This window comes from Mangifera indica, chromosome 1 (assembly GCF_011075055.1).
Source record: "Mangifera indica cultivar Alphonso chromosome 1, CATAS_Mindica_2.1, whole genome shotgun sequence".
In the NCBI taxonomy this organism is placed as follows: Eukaryota; Viridiplantae; Streptophyta; class Magnoliopsida; order Sapindales; family Anacardiaceae; genus Mangifera; species Mangifera indica.
Genome location: NC_058137.1, coordinates 24,008,452 through 24,024,013, shown reverse-complemented (window position 1 = coordinate 24,024,013; position 15,562 = coordinate 24,008,452). Strand labels below are relative to the sequence as shown.

Genomic DNA, 15,562 nt, shown 5'->3' with positions numbered 1-15,562 from the left:
TTCGGAAGAAAGAGTATTCAAGAATTGGAGAAGAGAAAGAAGATGGTTTGGGATTATTCTATGAACCAAGATTAACCATGGTATCTGTAATCTGATTATAAGTCTTCAATTCCTGAATCTTCCAAATCCGTCCAATCAATCCTTGCCTTAGCTAGTAAAATTGATGAGTTCGTTGTCTCGTTCCCGAATGACAGCTCTGTCTCTTATTCCTTTGTTAGAGATAATCGTCAGCTGTCTATATCTTCGTCTCTTCATCTTTGTTGGCGACTCTTTATCGATAAAGATAAAGATTTGTCTACTGCAGATGACCATCTATTTTGTCTCCAAACGATTGTCATCACTTGTGATGATCGTAAAGGGGAAGAGAAAGAAAATTTAAAGATTTGGGAGTGATATAGTCATTTTTCAAATTTTAAAAACTTTGAATGGAAGAAAAATTATGAGATTAAATATGATAGAATTTTAATTTTTTAAATTTTTTTAGTAAATACTAGTTATATCTCTATTTTTATTTGAGATTTTTAACAAAAATTAGTTTATTAATGGGTGTTTAAATTTTTTAAATTATATAAATATAGATTTATTTTTACATTAAAAATTAGGTGAGGAATAGTCCAAGTTGCACTGAATTCCTAAAGAGATCAAAGCTGAAATTTTATTTAATATCATTTGAATTGATTTACTGAATTATTTAACGAAATCAAAGACTAATGAATTCAAGATTTGTTAGACGGGGAGGATGGGAATCATCAACTAAGTTAGATATCTCTTTGTCGATACAGACAAAGATTTGTCTGCTAAAGATGATTTTTTATCTTATTTTCAAATGGTTGTCATCATTTGTGATAGTCGTCAGAAAGAAGAAAAAAAAAGTGTAAGGATTTGGAGTAATATAATCACTTTTCAAAATTTAAAAACTTTATATGAGAGAAAAATTATAAGATTTAACGCAACAGATATTTAATTTTTAAAATTTTTTTAAGTAAATGACGATTGCATCTCTACTCTTATTTGAGATTTTTAACATAAATTAGGTTATCAGTGGGTGTTTGAATTTTTAAAATTCTATAAACATATATTTATCTTTATATTAAAACTTGGGTGAAAAATAACCCAAGTTGCACCAAATTCCAAAAGAGATCAAAGCTGAAATTTTATTTAATATTATTTGAATTGATTTACTAAATTATTAAATGAATTCAAGATTTGTTAGATTGGGAGGATCGAAATCATCTACTAAGTTAGATATCTTTTTTCTCATTATTTTTGTTGGATTATTAATATGGACGAACCAAATATTTGAGTGTACGATAGTTACGTGAACAATGGCTTACATCTATATTTGTAACTTTTATTTTCATTTTGTAATATAGTTCACGTATTTATTCATTTTTCTTATTTTGCTTCAATTTGGATCCATTTTTGTTGTAAGATTGGGATTTTCTATTGTAACAACATATGAATCAAAAATCATTTCATTCGTTAGTCCATCTACGCCATGATATATTAATTTAGAATTTTTTTTAAATTTTTTTTCAATATTACTATTACAAGAGCATATATAAGTGATGGAAAATGTAGAATATATTTTCTAACATATTTTCTCTCCGTATAACTTTAAATAGGAAATGATTTTAAACCGAATAAAATTATACTGTATAATTTTATAAGTATAGATGGGTTGGGTGGGGTCCATTCATATCAAATAATTGATAGTATTATTTGTTTTTTACGTTCAAATCTATTTTTCAAATTATTACATAAATGCAATAAATTCAATATATTTATATATTCAATTAGAAATCGTTTACGAATGTGATCATTTGTTGATAAAGAAAAATAATGGTTTTAGATTGCCTATTCAATATAATTTCTCCATCCGAAGTTTTATGAGACTTGATAATTTTGCAAACTATATATTGATAAAAATAATAAAATTAACATCATGATAAATAATATATATTTTAAGACAAAATTTATTGTGCCAAAACTTTATGATTTGTATTAGAACTAATTTTTAAATATTTATATTTAAATATTATCTCATATTCATAAAAACTTATATTTTTAATATTCGAATTTTTGAGTTTTAAATTATGGTATTTGTAAACAGAAAAAGTTACAAAAGGAACACAATATAAATATCCATGATTTATTAAACAATTCCAACTAGTGACCCATTTGTTACATATGAAATCATGATGGGGGATTATAATAAATGTGTTGTGTGAACACATTTAAAGCAAGACAAGGGTGGCCAAGAACACTGTTATATAAACCCCTCTTCCATCACTTGTAAATATATTGAGGAAACACAACTTTCTTTTCTTAATCACTCTCTCAATCTCTCTTTAATTCACTTCTTATATTTGTAATTACTATTATTTATATTTATAACGCCATTATTAATATAATAGGAGAAACTAAAATAGGATAGAAATGAGAATATTAATATATAATAGACTTAGAATGAAAACTCTCAAACTTAATATTTTATCAATTGTCAGGCAAAGCAAAACAGTGAAACACATACACATTAAATTGCGAGTGGATGAGGTGAGGTGACTATTTATGGAGTTGCTCCAGCCCCTCTGTTACTTCAAAGGTGGGAAAGTCTTACACATGAGGAAAAGCACAATTTTTCATCCAAGTTTTAATCCAATCTTAAAAACATATTATGATAATTGAATAATTTAAATATTCATTTATAAACTAACTTTGTTAAAATTTTTTGTTAGAGAAAAAGATAAAATCATCATTTTTCCCTAAAACCCTATAACTTTATAATATTTTCCTTCGTTCATTTGGAAAACTAACATTTTTCTCTTAGGATTAATTTTAAAAAGTGACATTTTCCCTCATTCAAATTTTTTGATGATTTTCTGACAAACAATGTCGCTCTCTCCCTCTCAGTGATGACTCTCCCTTTGGTAGTCTGAATTCATGTCCCTTTGATTGGATTCAAAGAATCTAGATGAAACCCTTTGTCTGGATGGCAAAGGCGTCATCCAGATGAATCATCGTCGTCTAGATGACAACGACGTGTCCAGACCAATGGTAGATGCTGAAGACCACAAACCCTTAGTCTGGAAGGATAGTTGTCATATAGACGATGACAATTCGTTTGGACGATGTCTTCGTTGTCTAGACAAAGGGTTTCATCTAGATTCTTCAAATTCAGACAAAATCCAACTAGAAAGAGAGGGCTTTGGATGGACAGAAGGTGTTGGAGGGAGAGAGCGGCAGTCATTCATTGGAAAATTTGAATGGGGGAAAATGTCACTTTTTAAAATTAATCATAAGGAAAAAATATTAGTTTTTCAAACTAAAAAGGGAAAATGTTATAAATTTTTAAGGTTTTAGAGTTTAGAGAAAAATGACGATTTTACGTTTTTCTCTAATAGAAAATTTTAACAATCATTAGCACATAGGTATGTATTTAGGTTTTTTAACTGTTGTGAGTATGTTTTTGAGATTATGCTAAAACTTAGGTGAGACATAGTGTTTTACCCTACATATTATAATATGGGAAAAGAACTATTTTTTTAGTCTATTCTCAAACTTACATCCACAGGAGAAAGAAAACTCCAACTCCCACTCATAGCCAGACTTTTGTTAATTTTTTCTTTTAAATAGAAGGGTAAAATAGTTATTTTATTGTTTATATTAAAAAGTTATAAAGTTTATTACTCCTTGCTCCCCAGGTTTTAGAAACTAATATTTCACCTTTACCTAAAGTTTTCAAATTTTAAAAAATAATATTTTCACCCCCAAACCTAGGGTTTTCATAACTTTTAAAAATAGCAGTTTCACCTTCATTCTTCAACTTTATCTTCCGATGTCGTCTCTGACCCCCTCTTTCTCCTAGTGTGACGGTAGTGGTGCAATAAAGAGATCTTCATCTCTGCATCGCACTGTGCAATGAAGAGATCTTCATCTCTGTGTCTCATGGTGCAACGAAGAGACAAAGATCTCTTCGTCACATGATGCGACGAGGAGATGGAGATCTCTTCATCGCACCGTACAATGAAGAGATCTCTCTTTGTTGCACCACCCAGATGACGAAGTCGTCCAGATGCAACGAAGAAGGACGATGAAACGTTGTCTTTCATCTATTCTTCTAGACCTAGATGACGCTTCGTCGTTTAGATCTGGGTGACAAAAGGTCGTCCTTCGTTATCTTTTGTAGTCAAAGATGGGAGATGTCAACTATCGATGGTGGTCAAAGAAGGAAGCAAACCCTATAGGTGAAATCTAAATTTTTTAAACTTTGAAGATGGGTTGAGGTGTTAATTTTTAAAACTTGGAGGGGGAAATGATAAAATTTTAAATTTTTAAAGTTTATAGATAAAATAATGATTTTACCCCTGTCTCTAACTAAAATTTTAGATGATAATTTGGTCATAAGTGAAAGTTAGGGTTTTTGATCTCTCGTAAGTGTAGGTTTGAAAATAACTTAAAATTTGGATGGACATAGTCGATGGCCTAATATCTTATTTTCAACTATCTTTTTAGGCCCTCTTCAAATTTGACAACTGTAGCCATCCCCACCAAATCTCTGCAGGGTATAATTAATAATCAATAAATATAATTATAATATCTTCCTCTGACAATTTAATTCCATGGAGTCTCACAATCCCAGCTCATCTACAGGCATACATGAATGAAAGAGCTTATAACTAGGCCACAACGGGAAAGAGAGGGCAAACAGAGAGAGGTTGAAGAAAAGGAGAGAACATACCTATCAATGGCGAACGCCAAGTATGAAGAACCTTTGAGTCCTGCAGCTCAGTTATTTCATTCGCCCAGCTTCAACTGCTATATTGTCGCGATTATTGGGACCAGAACTAGACTAGATCCAGTTGTTATCAAACAAGGATTGATGAAGACTTTGATCAATCACCCTCGTTTCTCCAGCAAGCTGGTGAGTTTTCTTCTTGAATTTCATATATTTTATAATATGTTTGACTTTTAAATTATATATTTAATGCTTAAAAAAGGCCATGAATGAGCCTCCGATATTACATCATAACCCTATTTTAACTGATAGTAGGACTCTCTATAGATTTTCATATTTATTATAACCCCTTCATCTCCTGAGTACAAACATAACAACAGAAGGAACAGGGGTTAAATACCTTAATCCTCTTCCTTGTTTTTATAAGAAATTTTTATTTTTATTTTTGTCTAGTCTCAATATAAAGATGATAGAGAATTCTTATTCTTTCCTTGCATGAAAATTTTCTCCTCCCTTTTCTATCATATCTTTGAAAGGAAAATTCTCTATATTTTTCTCTTCTCATCCTAATTAAAAAATAATCAAATAGTTATTATGTATTAAGATATTTATAATAATTTAAATTTTTTAAAGCTAATTTAATATAAAAGTTCAAAGAATATATAAAAGAGAAAACGAATTGAAAGAGCATGAACGAGAAAAAAATAAGTCAAAATATATTTATCTCTATTTTGGTCTATTCTTTACTATAATAATTTTAATTATTCTTGTTTTTGCCCTTATTTTTGTTTTTATCTTTTATCGGGGAATGTTATCATTTACGTAACATTGAATCGATCGACGTAAATTTGTTTGGTTAAAATGAAAAAGGTAACACAAGGAAGGAAGATGAGGTGGGCTCGAACAACAGTAAATGTTGACAACCATGTGATTATTCCAGATTTAGATGCAGAGTTGGAAAATCCTAAAAATTTTGTTGAAGACTACATCTCCCATATGACAACACAGCCTCTGGATCTCTCAAAGCCCTTATGGGAACTTCACCTCCTCAATGTCAAAACTTCGGAGGCAGAAGCCGTTGGAGTTCTCCGGATTCACCACTCGATCGGAGATGGGGCGTCTCTCATTTCTCTTCTGCTTGCATGCACCAGAAAAACTAGGGACCCTGAAGCGTTGCCGAGTGTTCCGGTGCAGAAAAATGAAGGCCCAGGTGGCCGTGCGAAGGGGGTTTGGTGGGTGTTTTTGGCAATATGGTCAGGGATAATGTTGATATGGAATAGTGTTGTGGATTTGATTATGTTTTCGGCAACAACTTTGTTTTTGAAAGATACAAAAACTCCTCTGAAAGGTGATGGCCCTGGAAATGAGCACGCTCCCAAGCGGTTTGTTCACAGAACATTGGATTTGGAGGACATTAAGCTTGTCAAGAATGCAATGAACATGGTATGCTTACTATTCCCTTTAAAACCATTAATGGATGAAATTTTATTTCCTGGTGGATGTGAGAGTGGACTGGGCCAATGCCGGTGTAGACCACCAGGCCCATGTGTCAGGTTATATCAAGGCCCATCATTTGATGGGCTTTCACGTCAGACCAACTTGACAAAATGTCAAACTTGGGCATGGCTTAGGGTTTGTAGGCCATCACCCATGGGTTAGTGTAAAAAATCGTATTAAATTGGTCAATTTTGTTGTGACCTGAAGTCTCACATCACTCTCGTTCTGTCTACTGAGCTTGTATATAGGCAGAGACTAGAAGCTCTTAACTCAATAGACGCGTTTTAAAGCCGTGAGAGCCTGAAGCCCAAAGAGAACAATATCTGTCGTGCTGATCATATATGGTGGATTTTCCATTATATGCAGTAAATTTTGACATTAAATGAGAATGCATTTAATGGAAAAAGATGAAGCTTAGTAGCCAATTTAGAAAATTTTGGTGTAAATGCAATAAATGAAGTCTAGAGGCCAGCAGGAAATTGGCTATATAAAGGACATTTCCCTTCTTCATTCGACTGTAACATTTTCACAATCTTCTTGCTTCTTGCCTTCTGTTTCTTCACTCTTACTTTCTTCTTCTTATTTTGCAGCCTTGAGTTAATAAAATTATCTTTCTATTCTTCAATTAACTCATCTTGCAATTTGTTTATCTTATATTTATAATACGTTATCAGTACGATAGCGAAGGGGGGATGTGTTGTGACCTGAAGTCCCACATCGCTCTCATTCTGTCTATTAAGCTTGTATATAGGTAGGGGTCAGAAGCCTTAACTCAATAAATGCGTAATAAAGTCGTGAGGGCCTGAAACCCAAAGTGGACAATATCTGTTGAGTTGTTTATAATACGTTATCAGCACGATAGCAATTGGGGGGGGGGGAGGGGGGGGTTGTGTTGTGACCTGAAGTCTCACATCGCTCTCGTTTTGTCTATTGAGTTTGTATATAGGCAGATGCTAAAAACCCTTAACTTAATAGACGCGTTTTAAAGCCATGAGGGTTTGAAGCCCAAAACGGACAATATCTGTTGGACTGTTTATAACAAATTCATCCAAAAAATTAATAAAATATAAAAATAGTTCAACTCTATTAAGCAAACTCACAAGTCGTACCTTATAGCTTGAGGTAAGGCCTGCTTTTTCTTGTGCTAAGCCAAAGTGAGCTGTTTCAAAATTGTCATGTCCAGTCGAGCTATGGGTGGGACGGATTCATTTGTCATCTCTATTTTCGAGTATTATATAATAAATATATTTTAATGCATGAATATAATGTTTTTATGATGTCATAGAATACCCCATTAAAGGGAGCATGTTATTTGTAGCCCTCTCAAGGCGGGAATATATTTTGGGTTTAGACATTGAGGAGGTTAATTTAGGTTTTATTTATTGCATTGAAGTTTCGTTTAACTGAAGGTTTTAGGTTTCATACAGACATTCAGATCTAAATTAGACCCAAAATCCATTATTCAACAACACTGAAGCTTTGATCAATCGGTCTCTCATTGCACATTGCCATTACAACATTGTTGGTTAAAAATTCGCCTTCTTCTCCACCCGTTAATAAAAAATGCTCCACCAAGTCTTCACTCCAACAGCCTTCTTCATGGAAAATGAAAATAGGACGAAGAGCAAATGAACAAAATCTTAGCCACTGCAAACCCAAAACTGTTCTTGGGCTTCGGGTTTGAACAACCCAAAGCTACCTTATCTCAAGATGGATTCAAGCGAAGCTTTGGGTTTAAATCTAGGCCAAACGACTATTTCCCACCCAAGGTATGCTGTAATGACAAGTTTCCCCCCTTTAACTATGGAAATACCAAACACCCACCCATGGCCAGTTAAAAGTAACGGGGTTAAGGGTAAAATTGTCATTTTCTCTATAATATTAAAAAATAAACTAAAATATAATTTCCTTTTGCCCCCCTAAAGTTTGAAAACAAAAATTTCCCCCCAGCCTAAGTTTAAGAAAATGGCAGTTTCACCCTAGGGTTTGGTTTTGAAATCTCCGGCGACCTCTCCGGCTCCGTTGCCGACGGCTTCTCCCTCCCGAAGAATCCTCTCCTTCCGGTGATCGGTTTCCTCCCATTTGGAGGCCCGATCGTCGCCGGAAAAGCGGTGGGAGACGAAGAACTTCGTCGGGGAAGACGAAGTTCTTCGTCTTCCCAGACGAAGACGAAGCCGTCGTCTTCGTCTGGGAAGACGAAGAACTTCGTCTTCCCCGACGAAGTTCTTCGTCTCCCACCGCTTTTCCGGCGACGATCGGGCCTCCAAATGGGAGGAAACCGATCACCGGAAGGAGAGGATTCTTCGGGAGGGAGAAGCCGTCGGCAACGGAGCCGGAGAGGTCGCCGGAGATTTCAAAACCAAACCCTAGGGTGAAACTGCCATTTTCTTAAACTTAGGCTGGGGGGAAATTTTTGTTTTCAAACTTTAGGGGGGCAAAAGGAAATTATATTTTAGTTTATTTTTTAATATTATAGAGAAAATGACAATTTTACCCTTAACCCCGTTACTTTTAACTGGCCATGGGTGGGTGTTTGGTATTTCCATAGTTAAAGGGGGAAAACTTGTCATTACAGCATACCTTGGGTGGGAAATAGTCGTTTGGCCTTAAATCTATGTTCTTATTTGTTTTTTAAAATTATTTACCTCTTTTATGTTGTCATTTATCTCATTGATAATATTATTTATTTTATTAGTAATCTTTTAATAATATTAAACAAAATTAAAATTTAATATTATTAATTCGAATTAAACTTAATTTGGTCCTCATCAAAACTTTACTGACCCAAATCGACCGGCGTAAGAATGTTGAAACGGAAGTGCAGTTTTTACCTTTCAAGTCCACGGTATTGAACAAAGAGAGAGCAGCATTTTACAAAAATTATTCTCATTTGGTTTTTCATAATTTCTATACTTAATTTCCTCTTCTTGTTTTTGCATCATGAATTAATGGGTTGTTGTTAATTGTCAGACCGTCAACGATGTTCTATTGGGAGTGACTCAAGCTGCCCTCTCGCGGTACCTCGATCGAATTGACTGAGTTCTCTTCCCTTAAAATCCTCTTTTTTTTTTTTTTTTTTTTTACCAAGGGAATATTTTCCATCCAAGATTTAATGGAATGACAAATTTTTATTTATTAACTTTAAAAACTCAAATACTTATCCATCTGTTAAAATTCATTATTAGAGTTAAAGATAAAATTGTTATTTAGCTAAAATATTTAAAAAATTATCACATTTCATCCCTCAAATTTAAAAACTAACAATTTTCCTCCACCCAAAGTTTGAAAAATTATATTTTTTCCCTTAAGATTTGATTATTTTCAATAACCACTTTTCAACGACCACTTTAAGAAGGTCATCAATCAACCTTCCCACCAACCCCCTCCCTAGTGGTTTCCCAGCATGAAGACAACCAAAAATCTAACCAAAATGCTTAGACAACATCGCACAAATTTGTGTAACGTCACACGGATCTATGCATTGTCTGGATGATGCACAAACATGTGCTTCATCATTCAATTAACGTTGAAGTGGCTAGACAACTCACAGATATATGTAACATCGTCTGACCATTTTGACCAAATTTTTGGTGGCTTCCATGTTGGAAAACCATTGGGGAGGTAGGGGTGAGAAAGTTGACCAATGGCCTGGTTGACCAATGGCCTTCTTAGAATGGTTGCTGAAAAGTGGTTATTGAAAAAAATCAAATCTTAAAAGGGGAAAATACAACTTTTCAAATTTTAGGTGAAGAAAAATTGTTAGATTTTTAAACTTAAGAAATGAAATGTAATAATTTTTTAGTTTTTTAATATTTTAGCTAAATTACAATTAACCCTAATAGTAAATTTTAGTAGATAGGTGGGTATTTAGATTTTAAAAAATTAATGGGTGGAAATTTGTCCTTTCACTATACCTTGGGTGGGAAACACTCCTTTGGCCTTTTTATTTTGATAATAGCATGTCTATGGAGTTTCAGCTAAAACTGATCAAGATGGAGGACAGAAGTCAAGTAATCATCCAAGAAACATCCGCCTCAGGGCATCTGCTCTCGTCAACCTCAGACCAACTACAGGGATCCAGGTGAAAATTTATCTCTCTTTACTATTCAATTAATACTAATAATTAGGAATAAAGATGAAGTTTTTGTTAATATTTTCTAAAACAGGCTTTAGCTGAAATGATGGAGAAGGGATCCAAGTGCAGGTGGGGAAATAAGATCGGATATGTTCTTCTTCCCTTCAAAATAGGCTTGCAAAATGACCCATTGAATTATGTCCATGGAGCTAAAGCCACCATGGATAGAAAGAAGCTTTCTCTTGAAGCTTTATGCACGTATTCAGTTGCCAAGTTTGTACTCAAGGCATTTGGTTGTAAGGTATTTATATATGAATTCAAACATCTCATTTTCTTTAATAAGAATTAACTGAAATTGTTCCGAATTACAAAACAGGTAGGTGCTGCTACAGCAGTGAGAGTTCTTTCAAACACAACAATGGCTTTCTCAAATGTGGTTGGCCCTTCTGAAGAAATTAGTTTTTATGGCCATCCTATTGCTTATATTGCTCCATCTGTTTATGGGCATCCACAGGTAAGAGTCGAGCCTCGTCATTTCATATAGAGACATCAACCAATCTGTCACCATGAATGATATGTTGTTGGTTTTGCAGGCATTGACAATCCATTTCCAGAGCTATGTGAATAAGATGTCTGTTGTTATAGCTGCTGATCCAGATGTGATTCCTCATCCTCACCAGATTTGCGAGGATGTTGATGAATCTCTCCAAATCATAAAGAAGGCTGCTCTAGATGCAGGAAGAACAAATCTCAGTGATCTTGTCTAATCATATATATGTATTTGTTAACTTTAAAATTGTGATGTTTGGTTATCCGTAATCACATCTGGAAAACAGAGCAACCAAAAAAGGCTTGAATATAATTGGATATCAGAGGAAATTTAGAAAAATGCTGTAACAAATTCAGGAAGATTTGTTTTACAAATTGTGTTGCATTCATGTACTTCACTCAAGTGCTTTTATATGGAAGGATTGAAACAAGCATCTGTAGAAGGATTTGCTTTTCATTAAACATAAGATGAACAAGTACACTTCTCGGCTTCGTCTTATTCAACAAGCTTTATATACAATCCTACTTGCCCGCCGTTCTGTTTACTTGGTAGGTTATTATAGAAAATAAAAGATTGCCTACCTCCGCAAGAGCGGAGGGGGGGTCTTGTTTATTTAGCATTACCTCCTTCGGCTTTCTACGAATTCTCTTTGCCAGGCTTCACTATTGCACATTCTTTGCATGATACTTCATCAGACCCAGCTATTTCATTCCCGTTCTTCCTCCTCCTCCTCCTCCTCTTCTTCTTCTTCTTCTTACTGAATTAGGTCCGAGTCATTGCCTCCTCGACATCTCTGGTTCTTCAGTCTTTGCAAAGCGTCCACGAATCCTTGGTTGGCTGTCAGCAAGAGCCTTTCTGCATGCATACTGAAAAAAGCAACATATAAGTTTTAGTAAGGAGTATTCCATAGAGCACCATTGCCACAAGCAACACAAATTTTTGTAGGTAAGTTGTGTGAGTTTGTAGTTTGTTTTTGTAAGTACAGCAAAAATGACAACAATGATATACAAAAAAAAGGCAAAAATATAAGTATTACTTGTAAGTCTTACCTTTATTTTTCTGCCAAAGTTTCTCTTTGTCTTTTTATTTCTGTATCTGGAAAGCTTTTCCCTGCGGTCCTCAGTAGGGAAGTTGGTGATCACCATAGGCCGTTCATGAGGAGAGTGGATGAAGCTCATATTGCCATTACCAAGAGTCTGTCATAAAAACTCAGTATCAATGACCCAGCCCCATCCTGTGGAAATGGCCAGAAAGGTCTAAACATTTCTCAGTCCACAGGCTACTATGCAAAGCCAATACTCAGCAGGTCATGCCACACGGATGTGCCAGGAGTAAATGACGATACTAAGAAATGAGCAGCATTTCCCACAGCTAGGCCCTTAATTAAGGAGTGAATGTTTTCTATAAGCGGTCAAGAATTTATAAAGGGTAAGTATTTAAGCCAACTCTATCAGGAGAATGGTTTCCATCTTTCTAAAACACGTGGATAAACCACTTCTCTGGACTACAGAACCTATTTAGCATATATACTCTCTCTGTATTGGTGGCTTTCAAGTAATTCATGTCAGAGGCTTGAAATTACTAAAGTCTTAATGCTTTACTCGTTATTCAGAGACACCAGTAGTGTACCAGAATGTTTAAAGAAAAATTACTGTCGACCATCATAAACAACCTTGATATTAATTATTTGGAAAGTAAGCCTCACAAAAAGACATTCCCCATCTACCTCATCTAAAGAGATTTATAGGATTGTAGGGGAAAATAAAAAAAAATGCAAGTGATTTAGGAAACCTACTACTCAAACATGCAGAGCAAATTATAGTGTAAGTGCATAGAAAAAATAAGTCAGACCTCTATGTCTCCTTCACTGAAAGCTCTCCGCATGCCATAAACAGATCCAAAATCCATACAAGCAATTTCCAGAAAGCTCGGTTTCATCATAGTTCCATGCACCCATTCCATTGAGGTTAAGCTTCCAGAGCTCACACTTTTCTGAAATGGTGTATCAGGAAGCATCTTGCCTTCCTGAATTTGGCTTTCATGGTTCCTCAAAACAGGAATCTTGACGTCAAGGACCTCAGAGAGTGGTGCATCTATTTCTGGCTTTTCCACATGATCCTTCTCCCACTCAAAGAAAACCTCATTCAGAAGCTGTTCATGGTGAATTGAGTCAATATTTGCAGCCTTGAGTGCTTGGGTAGCGACAACATCTTCACCACAAGAGATCATCGAAATGGCTGATGTCACAGGATCAAGCTCCCCAAGCAGTTCTTCAATGATTGGCTCCGGAGCTTTGAATAAATCTCCTTCTCCCCCCAGGTCATAGTGTGATATGCTGGAGGTCTGGACATTGTTGCTCTGCACAAAAACAAATAATTAAAATCAACAATTATTGCATAAGATGTGAATTAAAAAAGCTCTAGGTTAGAACACTTCACCAACAACATTAGTTACAATTAAGATGCTGAAATTACTTTAAGAATCCAAAAATGTAAATTAAACAACTATTCCTAATAATCACTGATCAAGCAAATGCTGCATTGACTAATCACAAAAACACCTCATCTCAAATGCCCTGACACCATCTTACTTTCTTCTGAAATCTGTGATGAATAACAATTTTAGGAATGAAATACCCCACATCAAAAGTATGATAGACACTCAATCCACAAAATCAAGAGAAAAATTCTACAATTACCATAATTTTTTTTACAGCATCAATGTGCATAAAAGCATCATCTGAGGTAATTGGCAATTTTTGTAATCTATTTTATCAACTTCTTAGACCCCAACACAGAAAGTCTACTACTTCAGTATTCATATTTCCACCAAAGCAATTGTTTCTAACTTCAAAAGCACAGCATCACTTCAACTTAACCAAACTAAAATATCATATAAAAAATAATAATAAAATTGAAATCTTTTCTCCCAAAATTTCCACATGACAAAGTCTATATCAACAAGAAATTTCCATTATAATCAAACCACCGAAAAAAAAGGTAAATTAACTTAATCTCACTGAGGATAAAATTCACTTTTACCTAAAGTAAACATCTACCATAACTTTCATGGGAAATTTTCATTTCTTCTACTTTCACTAAATTAGTTTTAAAAACGAAAATAAATAAATAAAATAAAATTAGAACAATAATAAAGGCAGAAATAAACTGTTTTCTCCTTTTAGTCTCTTAAAGAAATTAAAATTAAAATTAATACAAAAACAAAAGATTCTGCTTTTCAAAGTGCTGTAAAAAGCTAAAAACCAACTAACACCACACATAAAAAGTAACAACAGAACGAAAGAATCCTTGAAGAACACGGAACTTGTGACCGTGAAACCATTTCTAATTATATTTTCACTTTTCTTTTTCTTTTTCGATTATTATTGTCTATACCCTGTTTGTCTTCCAAGAAAATGTGGACAAAGAAAAGTCATTAAAAAAAGTTACCTTCTTTGTAAAAACCCATATAGCATATTCCACAAACTATTAGAAATTTATAATATTTCAAAGAATTAAAGAAAATAATAGAATCAACAAAAATACAAATGGAATTTGTATTCAATTTTCAGGATTTTTTTGCAATTTTCAGAGAAACGAGACAGAGACTACAATAAAACTACAAACAAAAATAGAAAACTAGTGAAACCCAGTTGAAAACAAGTAAAATAAATGCAGATCACTTGAAATTAAAAGAGAGTAGACATGGAAAGAGTACCAAAAAAGAATCAGGTTTATTTGATTCACAATATTCCTCAAGTTGCTGAAAATCTTGAGAGAAATTGTGCATGTAAGGGAAGAAAAGGCCAGTTTCTGCATACATTTTCTGGGGTGCGAAATCAAAATGGTGAAAGAAGAGAAGGGAAATAGAAGCAGAAAATTAAGAGAGAAGAGCAAAATGTAAGGAGGCAGAGCAGAGAAAAAGAGAAGGTTGTATTTGAGTTCTAATGTTGTGACATCAAGAGGAGAGAGAATTCATTTATATAATAATCTGAGGTGCTATTTAAAATTAATAAAAATTAATTAATTTTTTGATTTAATTAAATATAAACGTCATATATCAGAACCGACCTATATTTTTTGTCATTTACTATCAATTTAGTTTATTTTTGGCCAATTTTCAACGATTTCGAAATTTGATAGGTTTTGGTTTTATTAATGAATATATTTTTTTGTTTTTTAAAATAATATATTGGTTAAAATGAATTGTCTTCACAATTGATTTTATATATATATATATATATATATATATATATTAAATAATACCCTTTTATGTTACTGTTTTTAAAATTTTATTTTCAAGTTTGGAGTAGAGGTTGATTTAAATGATTTTTTTCATGGTTTAAAAACAAATGCAAATGGACAAAAATAGTGTATTGTATGATTGAATATTGTGCATGTTAATTGGAATTATATCTTAGTAAAAATAAAAATGTGTATATATTTTTTTATATATAATTTGGATATATAAATAATATGTTATTATATGAGTGAATAATTTTAAATTAAAAATAAAATAATATCAAATCATATAATGACATTATTTATATATCTAAATTATGTACAAAAAAAGAACACATAACATTACTCATTTAACAAATAACATTTAAATTGTTTATAGTGAATTACATTTTTCCTACTTTAGGTTTGGTCAAAAAATACTATTTCAACTATTGATAGAATGAACCAGAGTTTTCCGCCCA

At 33.4% G+C, this 15,562-nt stretch overlaps 2 protein-coding genes across 2 annotated transcripts; one reads left to right on the top strand and one right to left on the bottom strand.

Annotated features, from left to right (window-relative positions):
- Positions 1 to 4,614: 4,614 nt before the first annotated feature.
- Positions 4,615 to 11,338, top strand: LOC123222531 (wax ester synthase/diacylglycerol acyltransferase 11-like). Its single transcript, XM_044645368.1, has 7 exons — positions 4,615 to 4,924; positions 5,609 to 6,181; positions 9,206 to 9,272; positions 10,213 to 10,316; positions 10,402 to 10,611; positions 10,687 to 10,824; positions 10,904 to 11,338. The coding sequence occupies exons 1-7, from the start codon at positions 4,664 to 4,666 to the stop codon at positions 11,075 to 11,077; spliced, it is 1,527 nt and encodes a 508-aa protein (XP_044501303.1). The 5' UTR covers positions 4,615 to 4,663; the 3' UTR covers positions 11,078 to 11,338.
- Positions 11,296 to 14,821, bottom strand: LOC123222537. The gene is made up of 4 exons (XM_044645379.1): positions 14,578 to 14,821; positions 12,712 to 13,218; positions 11,910 to 12,056; positions 11,296 to 11,726 (listed from the first exon to the last, which is right to left on the bottom strand). Exons 1-4 carry the CDS (start codon positions 14,680 to 14,682, stop codon positions 11,634 to 11,636), a joined length of 852 nt encoding a protein of 283 aa, XP_044501314.1. The 5' UTR covers positions 14,683 to 14,821; the 3' UTR covers positions 11,296 to 11,633.
- Between the last annotated feature and the right edge of the window lie 741 nt (positions 14,822 to 15,562).

Bases quoted from the DNA above. Each gene is read 5' to 3' on its own strand.
- LOC123222531 (XM_044645368.1), top strand. From the start codon at position 4,664: ATGAAAGAGCTTATAACTAGGCCACAACGGGAAAGAGAGGGCAAACAG. The intron at 10,317-10,401 runs GTGAAAATTTAT...TTTCTAAAACAG, and splicing joins GACCAACTACAGGGATCCAG to GCTTTAGCTGAAATGATGGA. The intron at 10,825-10,903 runs GTAAGAGTCGAG...TTGGTTTTGCAG, and splicing joins CTGTTTATGGGCATCCACAG to GCATTGACAATCCATTTCCA.
- LOC123222537 (XM_044645379.1), bottom strand. From the start codon at position 14,682: ATGTATGCAGAAACTGGCCTTTTCTTCCCTTACATGCACAATTTCTCT. The intron at 13,219-14,577 runs GTACTCTTTCCA...GTTTTTGTGCAG, and splicing joins ATAAACCTGATTCTTTTTTG to AGCAACAATGTCCAGACCTC. The intron at 11,727-11,909 runs GTAAGACTTACA...TGCTTTTTTCAG, and splicing joins ACTTTGGCAGAAAAATAAAG to TATGCATGCAGAAAGGCTCT.